At 38.5% G+C, this 24,336-nt stretch overlaps 1 protein-coding gene across 2 annotated transcripts in view; it reads left to right on the top strand.

Annotated features, from left to right (window-relative positions):
- CEP112 (centrosomal protein 112kDa) overlaps positions 1-24,336 on the top strand; it is a 567,477-nt gene that overhangs the window by 339,167 nt on the left and 203,974 nt on the right. For both annotated transcript variants that reach the window (XM_011944093.1, XM_011944768.1), the window contains one exon: positions 17,641-17,871. In XM_011944093.1, coding sequence (XP_011799483.1) covers positions 17,641-17,871 — 231 coding nt within the window. The remainder of the gene's footprint in view (positions 1-17,640; positions 17,872-24,336) is intronic.

Here is a 24,336-nt window from a genome sequence, read left to right as displayed (position 1 = left end):
GTTCACACCATTCTCCTGCCTCAGCCTCCCGAGTAGCTGGGACTACAGGCGCCCGCCACCTCGCCTGGCTAATTTTTTGTATTTTTAGTGGAGACAGGATTTCACTGCGTTAGCCAGGATGATCTCGATCTCCTAACCTTGTGATCCGCCCGCCTTGGCCTCCCAAAGTGCTGGGATTACAGGTGTGGGCCACCACACCCGGCCAAGAATTGGAACATTATTAAAACTGCTGCCTGTACCTGTGTGCTCCTTCCTTTCCCATATTCCTGACCACTCTGCCCCAGAGGTAACCATTATTCATAATTGTGTGTCAATAGTTACCTAATAATGTTTTATGGCTTTATCGTACATATATATATATTCTCTGAACAAAATATTGTTTATTTTTATTTGTTCTTGAACTTTGTAAAAATGGTTGCATGTTGTAGATAATCTGATTTGCATTTTTCGTTCAGTAACTTACATTTAAGATTCACCCATTGTGTTGTGCACAGCTCTGGTTAATTCATTTTGCTGTATATAATACCCCACTGTATCAAGATAAATCGTGACAACCATGAGGGACCAGTTGAGTTATGTAGTTCTTCAAATGCTGCTGCCTGCATTCTTGGGCATGTGCCTGGTGTTCATGTGTGAGAGATTCTCGACAGATTGCTAGGATATAGCTTATGAACATGTCCAACTTTCCGAGGTAGTGCCAATTTAACTTACAGTAAGGTTTTATCATATTACAACCAAATCAGTAATGTGTAAGAATACCCATTGATACACATTCTTGCCAACATTTGGTATTGTCAGACTTCTTAATTTTTGCAAATATGGTGATTGTAAAATGATATCAAAATAGCCTTAATTTGCATTTGTGATGACTAATGAATTTGGGCACCTTTTCATGTTTACCTATTAAAATGTTGCCTTTTATGACGTGCCTGGTCATGTATTGTTTTACTTATTTTCTGTTGGGTTATTTATCTTGTACTTGTTGATATACTTTAGACATTCTGGATAATATTCTTTTGTAAGTTACGTATGTTGCAGATGTTCCCTTCCAGTTTGTGATTTAGTTTTCTGTTCTCTTTCTTGTGTCCTTTGATGAACAAAGGTTCTTAATTGCATTGCAATCTAATTCATCAATTTTTTCAAGTTAGTGCCCTTTAAGTCATGCCTTTCCTTACTTTGAGTCATAAAGCCATCTCCCATATTTTTAAAAGTTTTGTCTCACATTTGGTCTCTCATCCACTAAGAACTGATTTTTTAAAAAAGTTTTATTGAGATATAATTGCCATACCATATAATTCACCTGTTGACACTGTACAATTCAGTGGTTTTCAGTATCTTCAGGATTGCAAAACCATCATCACCATTAACTGTATCACCTCTGTCCAAAAACTCAGACCCATTAGTGGTCACTCTTGATTTCCACTCAATACTCCCAGACCTAGGCAATCTGCTAATCTAATCTATCTCTATAGATGTGCCTGTTTCAGATATTTCATGTAAAATATTGGAATCACACAGTATGTTGTGACTGGCTTCCTTCACTCAGCATGTTTTCAAGGTTCATTCATACTGCAGCATGTGTTAGTTCTGCATTTCTCTTTATTGCTGAATAATATTACACCGTGTGGATATACTGTATTTCATTGGTCTGTTCATCAGTTGATGGACATTGTGGTTGTTTCTCCTTTGGGGCTGTTATGAATATTGCTGCTATGAACATTCATGTTACAAGTTTTTGAGTTAACATGGGTTATATTTCTCTTGGATATAGACCTAAAAATGGAAATAACTTATTTTTGTCTATTGTGTAAGAAAGGGGCCTGCTTTTATTTTTCCCCATATGAATAACTTCTTGTGTCAGCATAATTTTTAGAATACATTGTCTTGTCCCATCCCCACAACACTGTAATACCAGCTCTGTCCAATAGTGAGCCTGTTTCTAGGCTCTCAATTCTGTTTCATTGGTCAACTTTATTCTCTTCTCTATGATAAGACTATACTGTGGTGATTATGATAACATTATGTTAGACCCACATTTCTTGTAGGGAATATCACACCACCTTTTTCTTTTTAGGGGTGTCATGGTACTATGTTTGTCCCTGTACCTTTTAAATTCACTTTGTCAGGTTTCCTGAAAACTCTTCTTGAAGTTTTAATTGGACTTACAGCCTAGATTGATCTTCAGAGAACTGATGAAGAGACTTTCATCACCCTGATATATCTCTTAGTTATTTAGATCGTCCTTTTATGTCTTTCAGAAAGCCTTATATTTTTTTCCCTAAGGTTTTGCACATCTTTTGATAGGCTTATTTATAAGATTCTTTATTTGTTGTCATAGTTGTAAATGTTTTATAATTTTTTTGCTGATGTATAAAAATTGCAGTTGATTTTTTAACATTGATCATTTATTCAGACATCATTCTAAGCTCTTATTTCTAATAATTTGTACATTCCTTTTCATTTTTTACGTATACCATCATGACATCTATTATTAAAGATAGGTTTGTTTTGTTTTGTTTTGTTTTTGAGATGGAGTATTGCACTGTCTCCTGGGCTGGAGTGCCATGGTGCAATCTTGGCTCAGTGCAATCCTGCCTCAGCCTCCCAAGTAGCTGGGATTACAGGCACCTACCACCATGCCCAGCTAATTTTGTGTGTGTGTGTGTGTGTGTGTGTGTGTGTGTTTTTAATAGAGACAGGATTTCACTATTGGCCAGGCTGGTCTCAAACTCCTGACCTCATGATCCACCTACCTACCTTGGCCTCCCAAAGTGCTGGAATTACAGGTGTGAGCCACCATGCTTGACCCAGTTTTGTTTTTATGTTCTTGTCATACTCTTGTGAATATGAGTAATGATAGTAGACATTGTTTTCTTCTTCCTAGTTTAAAAGGGGTATTTTAAAACTTCACAATAAAGAATGAATGAAATTTGATGACTCTTTTGGCAAATACCTTTTATCTGGTTACATGATCTTTTCTATTTCTATTTTGCTAAGAATTTTTGTTGTTAAATTTTATCAAATGTTTTTCTATGTATTCAGATAATCATAATGTTTTCTCTTTTCTTTTGAGACGGAGTATCACCCTGTCACCCAGGCTGGAGTGCAATGACATGATCTCAGCTCACTGCAACCTCCGCCTCCTGGGTTCAAATGATTCTCCTGCCTCAGCCTCTCGAGTAGCTGGGATTACAGGCACCCGCCACCCCATCCAGCTAATTTTTGTATTTTTAGTAGAGACAGGGTTTCACCATGTTGCCAGGCTGGTCTTCAGCTCCTGACCTCGTGATCTGCCCGCCTCGGCCTCCCAAAGTGCTAGGACTACAGGCATAAGCCACGACACCTGGCCAGTGTTTTTTCTTTTAATGCGTTAATGGAGTAAATTATATTATAGGTTATTTTCAAATGTTACATCAACCTTAGGTTACATTCAATTTTTTTCCAGAAGATAAAATTAAGGTAAAATTAAAAGCACTTTGAATTGATCTCTGGAAGGAGACCCAAGATATGTTTGGCACTTTTTACATTGGTACTATTTTGGGTGAGGATGAGGTAGTTATTGATGACAGTCAGGGGTGAGTGGAAGATAGTTTACCGTATCTACTTTTGTGGCTTATAAATTCTTATCAATGTCAACCTATTTCCTAATCATAAATAAATTCATAACATTTAAATTAAAATAGTTAGAAATAATTGATAATGAAAATCAGTTTCTCAAATCTTGAAGGATGAAGCTAAAATGAGAGAAATGGGTACACTTAACCTGCCATTTATTTTTAAATGGTTAATTGTTAATGAGGTAGGCAACCAGCTTAAGAAGTTAGAAAAATGAAGCAATTTCTGGTAGGACTGATCAAAGAACAAAGTGCAAATAAACAATATTGGGAATAAAAATAAAGCTATGGTAATGTTATCAATAAAAGATACATTAATAACATTAAATTCTAAAAAGGCTATATTGCAGATCATCAGAGATTAAAAAATAAGATATTAAAAAAGCATCATGCCAATAATTGGAGAACCTAGGTGAAATGGACAGATTTCCAGGAATACATAAAATGTCATAAGATGAAACAGAAAGCGAAATAATCTAATATAATTAAGCAAATTTTAAAAACAGTTAAAAATCTTTCAACAAAGAAAACACTGAGTTCATGTAATTTTACAGGTGAGCGCTGTAAAAATCTCCCATGGGACAGGTCACTCTAGTCTTTTACAAACTTTTCCAGAGAAGAGAGAAAGAGAAAAATACTCTCAAACCAATTTAAGAGATTATAATATTGATACCAAAAGATGACTGATACAGGAAAAGAAATAAAAAATTCCAGGCCAACTCACTCATGAACACGCACATACAAATTATTAGCAAGTCAAGTCCAATAATGTGTAAAAATAAAGTATGTAATCACCAAGTTGTAGAGAATGCAAGGACATAAAAATTTATAAATGCCAACAAATATCAAATTTAGATGAAGAGGAAAAATTCCTAAACTATAAAAATTTACCAAAACTGACTCTGTAAAAGACTGGAAAATGTGAATCATCCTATAACCATCAGAAAAATTAAAATAGTAGTCAAAATTTTTTCCAGATATAAAATACCAAGCCCAGATGGCCCTACTGGCCAGTTCCACTAAATATTTAGGAAACAAATAGCTCATCTTATACTGATTCTTTCAGAGGATAGAAAAGGTAGCATCATTCAGCAACTCAATTTATGAGACTAGCATAACATCAATTAAAAAATATGCCAAGGAGAGTCCAGAAAAAAACACCTCAGGTCAATCTCTCAAAAATCATTAGCAAATTATTAGCAGACTGAATCCAGTAATATTATCTTACGGAAAAAATTGAATGTAACCTAAGGTTGATGTAACGTTTGAAAATAACCTATAATATAATTTACTCCATTAATGCATTAAAAGAAGAAACACTGGCCGGGTGCGGTGGCTTATGCCTGGAGTCCTAGCACTTTGGGAGGCCGAGGTGGGCGGATCACGAGGTCAGGAGTTCGAGACCAGCCTGGCAACATCGTGAGACCCTGTCTCTACTGAAAATACAAAAATTAGCTGTGTAGGGTGGCTGTCATCCCAGCTACTCGAGAGGCTGAGGCAGGAGAATCGTTTGAACCTAGGAGGCAGGGGTTGCAGTGAGCCGAGATCACGCCATTGCACTCCAGCCTGGGTATGCGTGGCCGGGTGCAGTGGCTCATACCTGTAATCCCACCACTTTGGGCAACCAAGGCAGGAGGATCACTTGAGCCCAGGAGTTTGAGACCAGCCTGCACCACATAACAAGACCCTATCGCTACAGAAAATAAAAAAAGTTATTTAAATTAGCTGGACATAGTGGTGCATGCCTGTAGTCCCAGCTGCTTTAGGAGGGAGGCAGGAGAATCACTTGAGCCCAGGAGCTCAAGGATACAGTGAACTATGAGTGTGCCACTGCACTCTAGCCTGGGTGGCAGAGTAAGACCCTGTTTCTAAATATCTAGATAGATAGATAGATAGATAGATGACTGATAGAAAAATAGAGAGATAGTGTTTTTTTTTTTAATTTCAAATTATATAGGGAGAGTTTCCCATTGACTAGCTGCTGTCTCTAAATAAATAAATAAATGAATGTGTGTTTTGTAATTTCAAAGTATATGGGGATTGTTTGCAGTTACAAATATGACCATTTTGTAGAACCAAGCTGACTTATCTTCCCCACAGACACACAAAAAAACAAAAACAAATATACAGATCTTCGCCAACAGCAACCCAGAGCTCAAGCATGAGTATGAGAGAGTTCCTGGGGCCATAGAGAAGTGGAAAAATACTGAGCGGACAGTAGGATCATTGGACTTTCACATTTGCAGTACCCTTCTCCCCGTTCTGCCAGGCACCAACTGCATGAAAAATCTCCCCTTAACTCACAGTTTCTATACTGGAAAAAGAGAAATTGAGGTGGTCAGCCAATTTCCCCACTTTCTTGGGTTCCCTGGCAGGAGATCAGTCCTTTCCTTAACCCATGGATAGCTTTATGACTGAAGGGAGAACTCCTCCTGAGGACAGGCAAAGATAAACAGGGAAGGTGGGACTACCCACCTTCAGCCAAAGGACACCAGATATGAGTGTCTGTAGGATGTATGTTTTCCAGGTGCCCCGGACAGAACCTGGGCAGAAGCCTTTAGCCAGCCTTCCCACACTGCTGGGATAATCACTCTGGGACTTCCGCTATTTGGGAAAGGCAGTGTTTCCACTATTTACTAGAGCCAAGGCGAACCTGGGTTTAAGGTGTCATCTGGAGCTAAAGAAGAGAAACCTAGCAATGAAGATTCACTAAGCAAGTGTATTCAATCAAAACCCAAATGATCTGGACAGAGAAAACTGTATAAATAATCTTTCAATGCAAAGATATAGACATATACCCACAAGAAACAATAGCAAACGGTACCAAAAGGACAAAGCAAAAATCCAGTGACTGACTTGAACAAAAGGGCAGTTTGTGAGCTCTCTGTCCGGCAATTCAAAATAGCAGTTTTGCATGGACACACAGAGGGGAACAACAGACACTGGGGCCTGTTGGCAGGTAGAGGGAGGGAGGAGGGAGAGAATCAGGAAAAATAACTACTGGGTAGCACTAGGCTTAATACGAGGGTGACAGAATAATCTGTACAACAAATCCCCATGACACAAGTTTACTTCTATAATAAATGTGCACATGTACCCCTGAACTTAAAAGTTTTTTTAAAATAGCAGTTTTAATGAAACTCAGTGACCTCCAAGATAACACAGGAAAACAATTCAGAAACTTATCAGAGAAATTTAACAAAGGAAATAATTTGAAAAATCAAACAGAAATCTTGGAACTGAGAAATACATTTGCTGAACTGAAAAATTCTATACAGGCTCTCAATAGAATAAGCAGAGAAAATAATCAGTAAGCTTGAAGCCTGGCTGTTTGAAAATACACAGTCAGAGGAGAAAAAAGAAAAAATGAAAAGGAATGAAGGTACAGAAAGTTACCTCAAAAGACCAAATCTAAGTATTGTTATTGGCATTGAAGAGGGAGCTGACCAAGAACAAGGGGTAGAAAGATTATTCAAAGAAATAATAACAGAAAACTTTCCTGAGAAAGATATAAATATCCATGAACATGAAGGTCTTAGAACACCAAGCAGATGCAACCCAAATGAGACTACTCCAAGGCATTTAATCAAACTCTTAAAGGTCAAGGCAAAGAGAAGATCCTAAAAGCAGTGAGAAATAAGAAGTAAATAACAGGCTGGGCACGGTGGCTCATGTCTGTAATCCCAGCACTTTGAGAGACCAAAACAGGCAGATCACTTGAGTCCAGGAGTTTGAGACCAGTCTGGGCAACATGGTGAAACCCCATCTCTATAAAAATACAAAAATTAGCCAGGCGCAGTGGCCTGAGCCTGTAGTTTCAGCTACTTGGGAGGCTGAGGTGGGAGGATTGCTTGCACCCTAGTGGTGGAGGTTGCAGTGAGCCGAAATTGTGCCATTGCACTCCAGCCTGGGTGACAGAGTGAGACTTCATCTCAAAAAGCAAATAACATAAAGGAGCTCCAATTCATTTGGCAACAGGCTTCTCAATGGAAACCATACAGGCCAGGAGGGAGGGGAATGATAGTTTCAAAGTGCTCAGGAAAAAACAAAAAACTGTCACCTAAGAATATTGTATCCAGGAAAATTGTCATGTCATCCAAATGTGAAGAAGAGTTAAAGTTGTTCACAGACAAAAGCTGAGAGAATTCACCACCACCAGACCCATCTTGCAAGAAATGCTAAAGGGTGTTTCTTCAAACTGAAGGAAAAAAAATAATGTGCAAAAGGAAACTTTTAAAGGCATGAAACCCCTGGTTTAACGTACTTTAATTAAGTATATGGACAAACGATTAATACTCTCTTACTCTATGTGTGGTATGCAATTCACTCATAACTCTAGTAGAAAACCCCAAAGACAAATCGATCACAATAATAGCTACAACAATCTGTTAAGACATAGGTGATTTTAAACTATATAAATTGAGAAAACCGAAATGTTTGTTGTGTATGTGTGTTGGGGGTGGGTGGTGTAGAATATTTTGTGTTTTTTTTTTTTGTCTTTGTTTTTCTTTTATTTGTATCTAAGATAAGTTGTCATCTCTTTAAAATAACTTGTTATATCCACAAAGTATATGGGGAATTATTTTTGCTTTTATTTGTGTTATTTTGTCATTGGTTTCTCACTTAATTGCAGTGTTGTCAAAAATGTCTGATACCACCAATTTCTTGCAGTGTGTTGACACTTGTATTTATATATACATATAAATATAAACTTGCTTCACAGTTTCATAACTTTCCACATATAGATTTTATATGTTAAGTTCTTTCATTTAATATTCTATTTATTCCATAAATAGTTAATACATTTTTCATGAATGATGAAATCTCCTACGAGAATGGATTTGTCTGTTTTCCCTGTAGTTCGAATTAAGTTTGTTGTATATTTTTGATACAAGTTCTTTATCAACATATATGCTTTGCAAATATTTTTTCCCAGTCTGTGGCTTATCTTTTCATTCTTTTAACTGTGTCTTTCACAGAGCAGAAGTGTTCAAAATTTTAATACTGTCCAACTTAACAATATTTTTCCTTCATGGATTATGTTAGTGTTGTATCTAAAAACACATTGTCATATCCAAGGTCCAGCAGATTTTTTCCTTTGTTTTCTTCTATAAGTTTTAACGTTTTGTGTTTTACATTTTGGTTTATGATACATTTTGAGTTTTTGTGAAATGTGTGAGATATAAACTTTATGTCTAGATTTTTTTTTTTTTTGCATTTGGATATTTAAATTGTTACAGCACCATTTGTTGAAAAATTCTTTTCTATTTAATTGCCTTTGCTTCATTGTCAAAGATCTGTTGATTCTATTTTTGTGGATCTATTACTGGGCCCTCTATTCTGTTTCATTAATCTATCTATCTGTTCTTTTTTTTGACAATACCATGTTGTTACTGTCTTGATTAATAGAGCTTTATTGTAAGTTTTGAAATCAGATAATTTGAATCCTCCAACTTTGTTCTTTTCTTCAGTATTATGTTGGTTATTCCAGGTCTTTTGGCTTCCCATATGAGCTTTAGTATCAGGTCATTGCTAGAAGTTTATTTGCCTCATGGTGCTGCAGACTGTATAAGCATGGCATCGGCCTCTGCTTCTGGTGAGGGCCTCAGGAAGCTTCCACTCATGGCAGAAAGTGAAGGAAGAGCAGGCACGTCATATGACGAGAGAGGAAACAAAAGATTGTGAGGAGAAGATGCCAGACTCCTTTAAACAACTGACTCTTGCATAAACAGAGAACTCTTTCCTCATTACCACGAGGATGGCACCAAGCCATTAATGAGGGATCCACCCCCATGGCCCAAACACCTCCCACCAGGCCCCACCTTCAACATTTTAGATCACATTTTAACCTGAGATTTTCAGGGACAAACATTCAAACTATATCATCTTTCTTCACAGTTTCATATTTTTCTGCATATAGATCTTATGCGTTAAGTTCTTTCATTTAATTTTCTATTTTTTCCATAAATCATTAATGTTTTTTATTTGTTTATTTGTTTTCTTGAAACAGAGTCTCACTCTGTCGCCAGGCTGGAGTGCAGTGGCATGATCTAGGCTCACTGCAACCTCCGACTCTCTGGTTCAAATGATTCTCCTACCTCAGCCTTCTCAGTAGCTGGGATTACAGGTATGCACCACCATGCCCAGCTAATTTTTGTATTTTTAGTAGAGACGGGTTTTCACAATGTTAGCCAGGATGGTCCCAGTCTCCTGACCTCTCATGATCCACCCTCCTCAGTCTCCCAAAGTGCTGGGATTACAGGTGTGAACCACTGCGCCCAGCCAATGCATTTTTCAGTATAATTTTTCTATTTGAACATCACTATTGAACTGAAGTCATTGCATACTGCCTATTGCTGGCAATTAAAAATGTTTTCCTCTCAGTTACCAAAACATACACTGTTGTTCACACTGGAAATGGATTCAGTGTTTCTGTAAAGCAACTAGGAAAAAACATTACAAAGGTATTCCTGTACTTTGACTTAACTCTCTTTCTCTTTTTGGGCCTCCCCATTTTCTGCCACATAATAATATTGAATTAAGCCAATTGACCCTACACTGACCTCTCAATATTCAAATGAAAAGAAGAGTCACACATCTCTCACTTAAAATCAAAAGCTAGAAATGATTGCACTTAGAAAGGAAGGCATGTTGAAAGCCAAGACAGGTTGAAAGTTGTCTTGTGCCAAATAATTAGCCAAGTTGTGAATGCAAAGGAAAAGTCCTTGAATGAAATTAAATAACTAAAACTGCTACTCTAGTGAACACATGAATGATAAGAAAAAAAAAAAAAACAGCATTATTGCTGATACAGAGCAAGTTTTCGACATCTAAATAGAAGATCAAGCCAGCCACATTATTCCCTTAAGCCAAAGCCTCATTCAAAGAAAGGCCTTAGTTCTCTTCAATTCTTTGAAGGCTGAGTGAGGTGAGGAGGCTGTGGAAGAAAAGTCTGGAGCTAGCAGAAGTTGGTTTATGAGGTTTAAGGAAAGACGTCATTTCCATAGCATAGAAGTGCAAGGTGAAGCAGTAAGTGCTAATGTAGAAGTTGCATCTAACTATTCAGAAGATCTAGCTAAGATCATTGATGGAAGTAGCTATATTAAACAACAGATTTTCAGTGTAGCCAAAGAGCCTTCTTTTAGAAGAAGATGCCATCTAGGACTTTCATAGCTACAGAGGAGAAGTCAGTGCCTGGCTTCAAAACTTCAAAGGATAGGCTGTCTGTCTTGTTAGGAGCTAATGCAGCTGGTGACTTTAAGTTGAAGCCAGTACTCATTTATCATTTTGAAAATCCTAGGGCCTTTAAGAATGATGCTAAATCTAATATGCCAGTGCTTTCTAAATGAAATAAGAGCCTAGATGACAGCACATCTGTTTAGAGACCAGTTTACTGAATATTGTAAGCCTACTCTTAAGACCTACCGCTTAGAAAAAAAGATTTCTTCCAGTAATTACTATGCATTGACAATGCACCTGGTCGCCCAAGAGCTCTGATGGAGATGTACAAGGAAATGAATGTCATTTTCATGCCTGCTAACGCAACATCCATTCTGTTGTCCGTGGATCAAGGAGTCATTTTAACTTTGAAGTCTTGTTATGTAAGAAATATATTTCATAAGGTTATAACTGCTATAGATAGTAATTTCTCTGATGGATCTGGGCAAAGTAAATTGAAAACTTTCCGGAAAAGACTCACCATTCCAGATGCCATTAAGAACATTTGTGATTCATGGGAGGGGGTCAAAATATCAGTATTAACAGGATTTGGAAGAAGTTGATTCCAACCCTCATGGATGACGTTGAGGGGTTCAAGACTTCAGTGGAGGCCGGGCGCGGTGGCTCAAGTCTGTAATCCCAGCACTTTGGGAGGCCGAGATGGGCGGATCACGAGGTCAGGAGATCGAGACCATCCTGGCTAACACGGTGAAACCCCGTCTCTACTAAAAAATACAAAAAACTAGCCGGGCGAGGTGGCGGGCGCCTGTAGTCCCAGCTACTCCGGAGGCTGAGGCAGGAGAATGGCATAAACCCAGGAGGCTCAGCTTGCAGTGAGCTGAGATCCGGCCACTGCACTCTAGCCCGGGCGACAGAGCGAGACTCCGTCTCAAAAAAAAAAAAGACTTCAGTGGAAGTCACTGCAGGTGTGATGGAAATAGCAAGCGATCTATAACTAGAAATGGTGCCTGAAAATGTGACTGAATTGCTGTAATTTCAAGTCATCTGCTGCAGTTTCAAGATCAATCTTGAATGGATGAGGAGCTGTTTCTTATGGGTGATCAATGAAAGTATTGAGATGATCTGGTGAAGATGCTGGGAACACTGTTGACCTGACAATACAAGATTTAGAATATTAGATAAACTTAGTTGATAAAGCAGTAGCAGGTTTGAGAGGATTCACTTCCATTTAGAAGAAAGTTCTACTGTGGATAAAATGCCACAAAACAGCTTTGCATGCTACAGAGAAATCTTTTGTGAATGGAAATCAATCAACATGGCAAACTTCATTTTTGTCTTATTTTAAGAAATTGGCACAGTCGCCTAGCCTCCAACAACCACCACCATGGTCAGTTAGCGAGCCATCAATATCAAGACAAGACTCTCCACCAGCAAAAAGATTAGGACTTAAGAATGACTTCGATGATTGTTAACACTTCTTAGCAATAAAGTATTTTAAATGAAGGAATGCACATTGTTTTTTAGACATCATGCTCACTAAATAAACTGCAAGCTTGTCCAACCCACCTTATTTTGTTGTTGTTGTTCTGTTTTGTTTTGCTTTAGGCTTTTAGCAGCCAGAAGCCATGGTTTTTAAGTTTCTGTCTCTAGTGATAAGCAGAAAAGAGGGATGAGGAAGGGGCTTTACTGGCCCAACCAGAAACAGAAACTAAGAACCCATGACTGTGTTCTCTCCCTTGGACACTCCTGAAGAGTCTATAACTTTTATATGCACTGGGAAACCAACTAATTTATGTGACTCACTTTATTGAGATATTTGCTTCATTGAGATATTTGCTTCATTGCAATATTCACTTCACTGCAATATTTGCTTTATTGAGGTGGTCAGGAACCAAACCCACAATATCTCTGTGATATGCCTGGACTGGAAGGATGAAATACCAGGGAGCCACTAAATGTGACAAATATGCTAATAAATGGGAATTAAGTTAAAGATGGGTACATAAAACACTTTTATGTACATTGACAGAGATTGAAATTCAATTTGGGATGGTCTCAGTGCTTTTGGAAAACTAACATTTTTCCTCATTTAAAAAAATTGTCCTAGTGGGCACAATGTATAATATTTGGTTGGTGGTTATGTTAAAAGCCCAGATTTTCCCACTATACAATATACCCAAGTAACAAAACTGCACTTGTGGTCCCAAATCTATAAAAATGTCTGTAGTTTTTAATTTTCAAAAACAGACATTATGGCCTTATGGCTTTTGGATGTTAACTTTGTAGAAAATTGGGGGATAGAAATGCATAATAACAAATTAATAAAGTACAATAAATATGTACTCTTTATGAGAAATTCTTAATACTTTGAGATGATACAGTATATGATAAAAAGCAGACTTTCAAATCAGCCTGAACTTGGATAAAATCTTACCATATCTATTTTTCTCGGACTCCATTATTTAGATGTTGTCGCTTCTTCTGTCCTCCACAAATACTAGCTTTTCTTTTACGTTTTCTGTATTATTATCTTTCTCTGCTGCCTCCAAGGGAGTTCTTCAGTCTTACCATCCTTCCAATGCACAATTCTATTCTTTGGCTCTAGCTAACTTGCTCTTTTTCCTATCATTTTCACTTTTTCCTTCTTTTATGACTTATTAATTGCAGCTTCATGTCTGTAACTTCTTCCATTACACTTTTCAGTATATTAAGTATATATGTTACTATTTGTGTGTTTCTTATGGACTTTTTTTGGAGGTAAGATCTCCTTCTGTCACCCAGGCTGGAGTGGTTCACTGCACCCTCCTGGGCTCAACTCATCCTCTCTCCTCAGCCTCCTGAGTAGCTGGGACTACAGGCACACCCCACCACACCTAACTAATTTTTGTATTATCTGTAGAGAAGGAGCTTCACTATATTGCCAAGGCTGGTTTTGAACTCCTAGGCTCAAGCAATCCACCTGCCTTGGCCTCTCAAAGTGCTGCAATTACAGGCATAAGCCAACACACCCAGCCTATTATGCACTTAAAAAATTCTTGTTTCATCTGTTCCAATTATACTGCTTCAGATAATATATGTTATTTAGGTGTCTCTTTTTGGTAGTAGTTTTGCTCCTCAGGTTTATTTACTTTGGCCAGGGAGCCCATTTTCCCCTGGGACTATCAGATATCCTGACTGGGAAAGAGCAGAAGGCCCACCCTTAGTCCCTGAACTGTTGGATGAGCTTATGGAAGGAGGAGATTATGAACCCCAAGACAGAGCCCTTCATTGCTGTACCACTGCCTTTCACAGTTACTTCATCAGGAAAACCTGCTGCTCGGGAATTTACCTAAGATCCTAGAAATAAGTGTCTAATGACTCAGTCATTAGTCCTGGGCATTTGGAGGGAAGGGTATGGAAGGGGGAATTCCCAGGAAGTTCACAGAAGTCTGCGCCTGTTTTCTTCAATTCCTCACCCAAGGAAGGCTTTACTTTCCTTGGTATTGACGACTGATGTCAACATCACGTTGAGTTCTTGCTCCCAGCATGGTAATGGAACAGATATGATTTTACCTGGTAACAAAAGAGAGAGACAAGAGCAGAAAGTAAAGCATTCCTGCAACCCACCTTCTTACAGCAGTTTTCTATTACTTTCCTCCCCAGGCTGCACCCCCTTCCCTTTTGCACAGGTATATTCTCCAGTTTGGGACTATTGTTATTTCACCCAGGAGCTTCTCAGAATTTGCTTTTGTTATGTTTATTATTGTTATAATCATTAGTATCTCAGATTCATGCTTCCTGTGCTTTCTCCAGGATTGATTTTGGGGAAGGGAGCCAGCAACCCATCCTTGTCTGCCATGTTGATATCCCTGGGCTTTTTTTTTTTTTTTAATGTTCTGCCTCCCAAAAACATAACTGTTGTCACTGCTAAAGTCTATCTGCTTTTAGAAGATGTATCCCCTGTTTCAGAATCTGATTGCATTGACTATCTCTTCTCTTGGGTTCAAAGGAATCATTATAAAACAAAGAACAAAAGGTAAAAGACTGTTTTCATGGACAACTGATCTACAGCTGATTGTGGATATATAGATATCAATCTATGAAACAGAGAAACAAATAAGTGTTAAAATATTTCAGAGATTTCCTGAAGAAAAAATGACTAATTTTTCCACTTCAGGCTTATAAGGATCAGCCTTTTATGTGAAGTCCTCTTACACGTTCCTTTGCGACTAGTCCAAGTAAGCTTTTCTTAGAGAGGCTGGACAAAAACGGAACATCCTATCACCTCCAGCCTCGAAGGCTCAGGTTTTCTTTCCTCTAACATAAATGTTTTTGTTCTAGATGTCCTTTCCAGTCTAGTGTAGAGAGGCCACAGGGTTAATAGTTGAGCTAATGTATACTGAACACTATCCAAAATAAGGAAAAACTTTGTATATTAATATCTATCATACTGGGTTGTTACAAAGATTAAAATAATCTGTATAAGATGCCTGGTGCAAAGTAAACACTCAAAATTATAGCAATTATTATCATGTAGAAATCACAAAATTGTTAAAATTAGAAATAGGATGAATATAATATTTATATTGAAAATGAAATAATTCTTGTAGATATTTTGACCAAAGCAACTTCTCATCATTTAGCTTTGTATTCTTATTCCCAGCATCATAATGTGACATTTGGATTCCTGTCACTTTTTTATCTTTCTGGTTTCCAGTCAAGGAAATGTTGGTTTATGCAGTGCTTGTTGAAGCTACATCAGGCATGAAATGAAACATTTATCATTGTGTTTTGGAAAATGTTGCATTGCTGACTAATGTGTTAGTGGCAATAAGTAAGTAATAGAAGATTTCAACAATGTAACAAACTTGACATGATGGGCATATATAGAATATAGAACTGAAAACTAGAAAATACAGAATACACATTTCTTAGTAATCATACATGAAGCTTTTAAAAAGCTGGCTACCTAACTTGCCATCAAACATTCTCAAAATTTGCAAAGAATTAATGGGAGATAGACTACATTCTTTGGCCACGATGCAATTAAAAGTGAATGACAAAACAATAACCATTGAAGTCCATTTCCTGAGTTGAATGGTGTCCCCCTCAAAATTTCCTGTCTACACAGAACCGGAAATAGGATTTTTATTTTTATTTTTAATTTTTATTTTGAGGCAGAGTCTTGCTCTGTCGCCCAGGCTGGAGTGCAGTGGTGCGATTTCAGCTAACTGCAACCTCCACCTCCCAGGTTCAAGCAATTCTGTGCCTCTGCCTCCCGAGCAGCTGGGATTACAGGTGCCCACCACCATGCCCAGCTAATTTTTGCATTTTCAGTACAGACAGGGTTTCATATCTTGGCCAGGCTGGTCTTGAACTCCTGACCTTGTGATCTACCCACCTCGGCCTCCCAAAGTGGTGGGATTACAGACGTGAGTCACTGTGCCTGGCCAGAAACAGGATCTTTGCAGATGTAATCAAGTTAAAAATTAGGTGATGCTGGATTAAGGTGGGCCCTAAATCCAGTATGACCAGTGTCCTTATAAAACAGAGCACCACAGAGACACAGACATCCAGAGAGAACAAATCCATCTGAAGACAACGGCACTGACTGGAATGATGCATTTACACACCAAGGCACAGTAAGGATTGTCAGAAAATACCAGAAGCTAGGAGACAGGCATGGAACAGCTTCTCCTTCAGAGTTTCCAGAAGGAACCAACTCTGCCAACACCTTGATTTTAAGACTTCTAGCCTCCAGAACTAGGAAAGAATACAATTCTGTTCTTTTAAGCCATCTAGTTTGTGCTACTTTGTTATGGCAACCCTGGAAAACTAATATGTCCCGTATGCTTGGGAATTAAGAAACATACTTCTAAATGGTTCATAAGTCAAATAAAAAAATCATAATAGAAGTTAAAAAAATATTTTGAACTAAACGATAATGAAAATACCACATATCTAAACCAAAGAGATGGAACTAAATCAATAGTCAGAGAGACATTTGCAGTCTTACATTTATAAATCAGAAAAGAAGAAATGATAAAAATAAATGAGTTAAGTATCCAAAATAAGAAGTTAGAAGAAGGAATACAAAATAAACCTTAGGAAAGTAGGAATAAGGACATAAAAATAAAAGCAGAAATCAATCAATAAAAAGCAAAAATCCAATAGGAAACAATGGACGAATTTCAGGAACATGGTGATGTTGAATATTTGAAAAAGCAAGTTTCAGAAAAATACATGTAATATTCCATTTACACAGATATTAGAAACAAGTAAAACTAAACAATATGTTGTTTATAGATCCAAATGTATAGTAAAATGTTCCAGGTGGTATTTGCCTCTGAGCTAGGAAGGAATGACATGGGAGTATGGAATGAAGGAAGTAGAGGAGGGAGGGAGGAAGGGAGGGAGAGAGGAAGGAAGGGAGGGAGGAGGAGGGAGGGAGGGAAGGAAGGAAGGAAGGAAGGAAGGAAAGGGAAGGGAGAGAGGGAAGGGAAAGGAAGGGAGAGAGGGAAGAGAAGGAAGGAAGGAAAGGGAAGGGAAGGGAGAGAGGAAAGGAAAGGGAAGGAAGGAAGGGAAGGGAGAGAGGGAAGGAAGGAAGGGAGGGAGGGAGAGAGGGAAGGAAAGGGAAGAAGGAAGGAAGGAAGGGAAGGGAGAAAGGGAGAGGGAAAGGGAGAGAAGGAAGGGAAAGGATGGGAAGGGAGAAAGGGAGAGGGAAAGAGGGAGGGAAGGAAGGATGGAGTGCAATCTAAGCTTTCTATTCCATATGTTTATATTTCATTTATTGGCCTTTGCCCATTGGTTCTTCTTTTGTGACTTCCTATTCATATCCTCTGCCCATTTTTCCATGTTTTAAAACAAGGTTATTGCCGACATGGAGGCCCAGGTTCACAAGTTGAGAGAAGAACTGATCAATGTGAACTCACAGCGGAAACAGCAGCTGGTAGAGCTTGGTCTTCTTCGTGAAGAGGAAAAGCAAAGGGCTACAAGGGAACACGAGATTGTTGTCAACAAACTGAAGGCTGAATCAGAAAAGATGAAAATAGAGCTGAAAAAGACTCATGCCGCTGAGACAGAGATGACACTGGAAAAGGTAAGATATTTGACTGGTTTTTTAATAGACAGTTGAAACCCATGTTTAAAATCCACTGCCACCACCCTTATATTTAATCTCCAAAAGGTGGTAGACATAGCATTGCTCTTTAAATGTATAAACTCTTCAATCGAGGAATTTAAGTATCTTGCTCCTATGTCTAAATACCAGTAAAATAATCTAGGGAATTTCCTAACTTTTCCCTTGACTTTCATGGAAGGGATTATATGGAATATCCTATTCCATAGTAATTAATACACATTGCAATAAAGTGATATTATAATATTGTGAAATATTATTTTGATTAGAAATACTGGGGCTGTATCCCTAAATTTTCCTAGATGGAGACTAAGTTTCAGATCTTCCCTTGGTTGTCTAATAAGCTTTTCTAGATTTTACAGTTTTTTTATAACAGTGTCACATAAATGATGACTTATTTTCCCAGGTTGATATTTCAGTGGAAATAAGAAAAGTATTTTAGAATTATTTATTATTGGAATAAATGTCAATATACTGTTTATAAACATTTTGATTAGACTTATATTCAAGGTACAATCTCAAATATTCTTTCTTTTGATGTTCAGAAAAAGTATAACTATTTTATTCAGGTACTAAATGTGAATTGCTATTTCCAAAATTGCCTCTGTAGTTTCCTAAGACCAGTCTTTATCTTGGGAATGAAAAACTTGAAAAGGGTAACTTAAGAATCATCTAATTTTGTTTAATTTCTTTCAACCTATCCTTCTTTATCTTCAAATGGTGTTGAGCCTTTAAAGAGTATGCAATACCATACTAGCCATTACTTCATTGATTTTACATAGACTAAGATCCTAAGGTACTTGCTTTATTGTACCTTAATTCATTTGAAAGTCAGATTTCAGCAGATATGGCCCTTGACAGCATAGCTCTGAACCCAGAAATAAATAGGAAAAAGGACTATAAATAGGCAGGAGTGAGCCTGACTTCTTGGGGGAACAGCAGGGAAGTGGTGTGTCTGGAAATGATGACTGAGAAGAAGGGGGAAAGAAACCTGAGGGCGTGGGTCCAGGTCAGGTAGGTCTGAGTAGGCCAGTGAGAGGGCTTTGCTTTGACTCTCTCTGAGTAGGGGAGCTTGGCAGATTTTGAGCATGGGAGTGACATGATTTGACTCACGCTTGAATGGGATGTCATCATCTGCTGTGCTGAGAATAGACTGAATTGACGGCAAAGGAGGAAGTAGAGAGACCGGTTAAAACGCTGTTGCAAAAATATAGAGGAAAGGTAATAGAGGGTTGGGTTTAGCCAGTAGCAGTGAAGTTGTAAAACCTGATCAGATTTGGGATATGTTCTGTAGGTAGAGCTGACAGCATTCACTGTTGCTTCATGGGATATGCTGGGCATGGGGAGTGGCGTGGAGCAGTCACGGGCAGCACCAAGGCTATTTTCCCAAGCCAGTGGGCAGATGGAATTCCTCTTTGCTGAAAGGAAGAAGATTACAAGACCAATAGGTTGGGCCACTCAGGACATGTTCAGGCTAAGTGGATGTTAGTGATAACTCCCTCACAGCAGGATAAAATAATAATGTCTTGATGCTAAAATATACAGGTCAGGAATTAGGGAAATTTTTTGGTTTTTTTTTTGAGACAAAGTTTCACTGTGTCACCCAGGCTGGAGTACAGTGGCATGATCTTGGCTCACTGCAACTTCTACCACCCGGGTTCAAGCGTTCTCCTGCCTCAGCCTCCTGAATAACTGGGATTATAGGCACCCGCCATCACGTCTGGCTAATTTTTGTATTTTTAGTAGAGATGGGGTTTCACCATGTTGGCCAGGATGGTCTCAAACTCCTGACCTTGGGCAGTCCACCCACCTTGACCTCCCAAGGTGCTGGGATTACAGGCATGAGCCAGCGCACCGGGCCAGGAAATATTCTTATATGGTATAATCTCAGACTTCGACAACAGCAGATAAAAGAGAGACTGATAGAAAGTGAAAGTGAAAGTGGTGTTGCCACTTACCTTTTCTGTTAACTCTTACACACACCTCACCTTGGCTTCAGTCGACTCTTTTAGCAGTTCAAAGTATTTCTAAGTAAATGTTCTTAAATGGCACAGATACCTGTGCACCTTGATTTAAGCAAATTGGATTTGCCAAAGTCAGACATATAACACATCCAATTTAGGCCTTAATTTTCTTGCATTATATTTTTACATTCCAAATGCCTCTTTGTAATAGGAGATGAACTTTGTCAAACGTAGGTTTATACATGATGCTAACTAATTTACAGGGTAAAGGTTATTTAAAAATTAGTATTAGAAACCTGAAGTTTTATATCCCAGAAAGGCATTATCCCAGGCACTGTGGGTATATAAAACATGAGGGAGCAGGCCACTGTCCTCAAATAGATAAAATAATAGTGACTGCAAGAAAAATACTGCAAGTACACTATGCAGATGACTAGAATGCAAGACAGTGTGACTATAGGGAAAATCATTTTCTGCTGAGGGAATCAGGGAAAATTAATTGGGAGAGATGTCATTTGAATGAGACATAAGTAACATAAGTAGGATTTTAACGAGTAGATATGTTGAGTGGCATTCTAAGTTAAAAGAGTAAGGAAAGCAAGAGCAAACAAAACTGTTTCCGTGACATAGAGGTTGATCAAGGGGAGAGCTAGTGACCAAGCTGAGATAGCTTCGGATCATCGAAAGTCTCTAAAGCTGTGATAAGCGTTTTTGCTTCATTTGGGTAAACAGTGAGGAGTTGCTGAAGGTTTTGGGGAAATGAAGTGTCAAGATTCCAGTGATTATTAGGAACATCATCCTCTTGGTGTTGGCAAGGTACGGTAGCAGCCGCAGGAGCTGACAAGGACTGGATTAATCCAGGCAGGAGGTCCTTGGGGGCACAGTAGATGTGCATGAGAAGGCAGTGAGAGTATCGGCAGTAGCAAGGGGACAAAGGGGATGTTTGAAAATCATCATAGAGATAGCACTGATTAGGCTGGTTAAATATAAATCAATCAGGAATGTAGAAGTTTCTGGTCGGAGGAGGAGGAAGCTGAACTGAGTTAAGAACATGTGGAGTTTGAAGTGACACTCCACTTTCCCTTGCTGTTGACAGAATGCTTCTGGATATCCCAAGAGCAGGCAAGATTGGAGACAAACAGCTGTGGGAATCACCCACAGAGAATGCCCGGCCTGTGGCCTTGCGAGTGAGTGGGACTGTTAAAGCAAGGGGGAAAGAGGAGGGGGAGGGAGGGAGAGCGAGGGCAACTGTGAAGGAAGAACTTCGGGGTACAACTCTGAGAGGTCAGGGAGGAAACAGTCAAAGAAGGGTCACGAAGGTAGAAGGGACATGAGAAGAATGCATTTTTATGGAAATAGAGGAAAAGACTATTTGGAAAGGGGGATTGTCAAGAATGTGACCCAAACTCAGGAAGGATGGGGGTTGAAGGAAGGTCACTGGATGTGAAACCACGAAGTCATTGATGATCTTAGACAGTGTGCTGAAAATGAACATGTGCCCAGAAACAGGGTTACAAAAGATAAGTCTGAGAGTGGAAGTGAGGGAACTTTCTGTTGTTTGGGAAAATATGATGCTGAAAGGAAGATGCAGTTCCAAAGAGCAGCAGGAGTGAAAGAGAATATATTTGGGGGCTGAACATGTGTTGAGCATTTTGCAGTACATATGAAGGGACTAATGGAGAGGAACAGCTTAATGATGTGAAGAATCAGAGATCATGGATGGCTTGTGATCTGTGAGGTGGTGCAGGTGGGAATGGCATCCCCAGCACAGACCCAGCACAGGCCCACCTCGGCCCATGGCTACAAGGCTGCAAGGGTCCATTTGTCTTTTCCCAGAATGTGCAACACTCTCCCCTGCCTCCAGGTCTTTGCAGCTGCTGTCATCCTCTGCCAGAATACGTCTCCACATTATTTTTTCAATGGCCAACCTCCTTGTTGTCATTCTACACTCCTCAGAGCATCCTTCCCTTACATTTTCATCCAAAGTCTAGCCTACCTATGCCACCTATTTTTGTCCCATTGTCTTCATAGCTCATAGCATTACCTGAAATCATCCTTTTATTTGTTCGCTTGTTTATTTCCTCCCACCCACTAGAACATAAGCTCTGTTAGCAGGACCTTGTTGAGCTTGTTTACTTCTGTACCACCAGTGCCTAGAAAACCCAGCTCGGGGCAGGTACCCTTCGGGTATGTATTACATGAATGAGTGACAGGAGGCATGACCTTCACCAGGGAAAGAAGGAAGACAAAGATTGGTAAAGATATAGAGAAGCTCTCTGACAAGACTTGAAAAGACCTTGTAGCATCTGTATTCTTAGTAAAGAATCAGAGTAATCTGCTTAGGTGAGGAATTTCAAGAAAAGCGAAACAGGCTTCCAGCGGAACAGTGGAATGCCTTGGAAAGGAAGAAGATGTAAGGGAATTTGTTCCTATAGAATTGGAGTTCTACAGGTAGAGGAGGGAGCATGGGCATCCTGTATCTGGAAGAATGGAATGCTCCTGGATTGAAGTGAGAACACAGGGGATCCCAGAAGGTAGAGAGGAGGTTTAAGGACAGTACTTTTAGCTGACATGGATGGAGGTACTGAGATGAACCAGAATGGAGGGACTTGTTGACATAAAAGGAGAGTCTGGGGAAAGGGAAGACTCTCTTTTACATAGCATGGTGTTTAGTATGATGAGTTCAGTTTTTGTCCAGTTAGTGGATTTCACCAACCTCAGAGTCCATGTGGTGAAATCTAAATGCTGTGCTCACATCAAGAGTAATTTCTATTTCCAATTGATTGATATTTTTACATAAATAGTCAAAGGAGTTTAGCATTTCCAAATGCAGTGAAGACCTGGACTCTGAATTCCCTGAAAGCAGGAAATATTTGTTTCTAATGCCCCAGGAGCTTTCATGGTGCCTTACACAAAGTAAGCACTCATTAAATGTTAAGTGAGTGAATAAAAGAATGATAATTGAGGCAGGCAGATCATGAGGTCAGGAGATCGAGACCATCCTGGCTAACACGGTGAAACCCTGTCTCTACTAAAAAATACAAAAAATTAGCCAGGTATGGTGGCGGGCGCCTGTAGTCCCAGCTACTCAGGAGGCTGAGGCAGGAGAATGGTGTGAACCCGGGAGGCGGAGCTTGCAGTGAGCTGAGATTGTGCCACTGTGTTCCAGCCTGGGCAACAGAGCGAGACTCCATCTCAAAAAGAAAAAAACAACAAGAATGATAATCTACGGAGAAATTCAAGAATAGCCTCTGTGCCTGGACATGTGAATAAACTGTTATTGATTTATCTGCATTTGATTTCAACTCATTATAAATACTTTAGGTAGGATATGATACATCCTTGTATTCAAATACTCATTTATATGTTATTTTAGTGTTTTGATTTCCTTCATATCACTTAATAAGTTGAAAACACAGCATTAATCTTTATTCAGACATAGTTTGAATTTTTCTACACAAATTTTTAAAATTTGAGTTTTTACTGTAAGAGTTTGAATTAAAACTAACAAGCTGCTAAGTCTGTTGTTAGTCTGTTGTGTCATTCTGCCAGTTACTTGAACTCTTCTCACTATATCTTTTTAAAGGTTTGATGTTTTTATCGTGTTTAAATAAATATGAAATTTAAAATATTTGCCAGCAGTTTAAAACCCAGTCAATAATTCAGAGGTTTAGAAGTTCATTTTCTCTCGTTGGGTATAAAATTGAGGTTCAAAGAGGAGAGGACAGTAACACCAGAATAATAAATAATCTCAATGTAACATTCTATATGGGTCTGTGTTGTTTCAGTAGCACTTACAATGTTAAGGTTATAAAAGAATTCCTAAGTCCAGATCCTACCTGAGTTTCTGTCAGCAGCAATTTAGACCCAGATGATATCTTCAATGATTTTGAGTTAAGAGAAACATGAAATATCTCCACAAGGTCAAAATGCTTCCAATACAGAATCCAAGAGAGTAAAGGATTGACATTTGCAAAGTGAAAGCTTTTTTTGTGGCCTTTTAAAATCTTTTCAAACCGAATTGAAACAAAGCCCATAAAATATGAACTTTTGAAAAATTAAAGAACATTACTAAGTGATGATAATGGGTAATTTTCAGAAGATTGATTAAAACTTTGGTATCTAAATTGGACCATTATTTTAGAAACCTATTCAGCTATTTTAAAAATAACCTTCCTTGAAATAGAGAATATTTTAGAAAATAAAGAAGTGGAGAAAGGTGTAAAAGTCCCGATTCCTACCACCACCCAGCTATAATAGTAATAATTTAATGTATATGTAAAATAGCCATACTAACTTAGCTGCCTAAGAGCATAGTAATTAAACAATTCAATCTCTTGCTTTTTAAAGTATTATACTAAGAATATTCCAATGTCATTTGAAATTATTTGAAAATATTATTTTCATTGTTTCATGATATCCTGTTTTATGGATGTAACTATATATATATATATATTTTTTT

Source organism: Colobus angolensis, unplaced genomic scaffold (assembly GCF_000951035.1).
Source record: "Colobus angolensis palliatus isolate OR3802 unplaced genomic scaffold, Cang.pa_1.0 Scaffold1, whole genome shotgun sequence".
Taxonomy (NCBI): domain Eukaryota; kingdom Metazoa; phylum Chordata; class Mammalia; order Primates; family Cercopithecidae; genus Colobus; species Colobus angolensis.
This window is presented reverse-complemented; position numbering and strand designations above follow the sequence as displayed.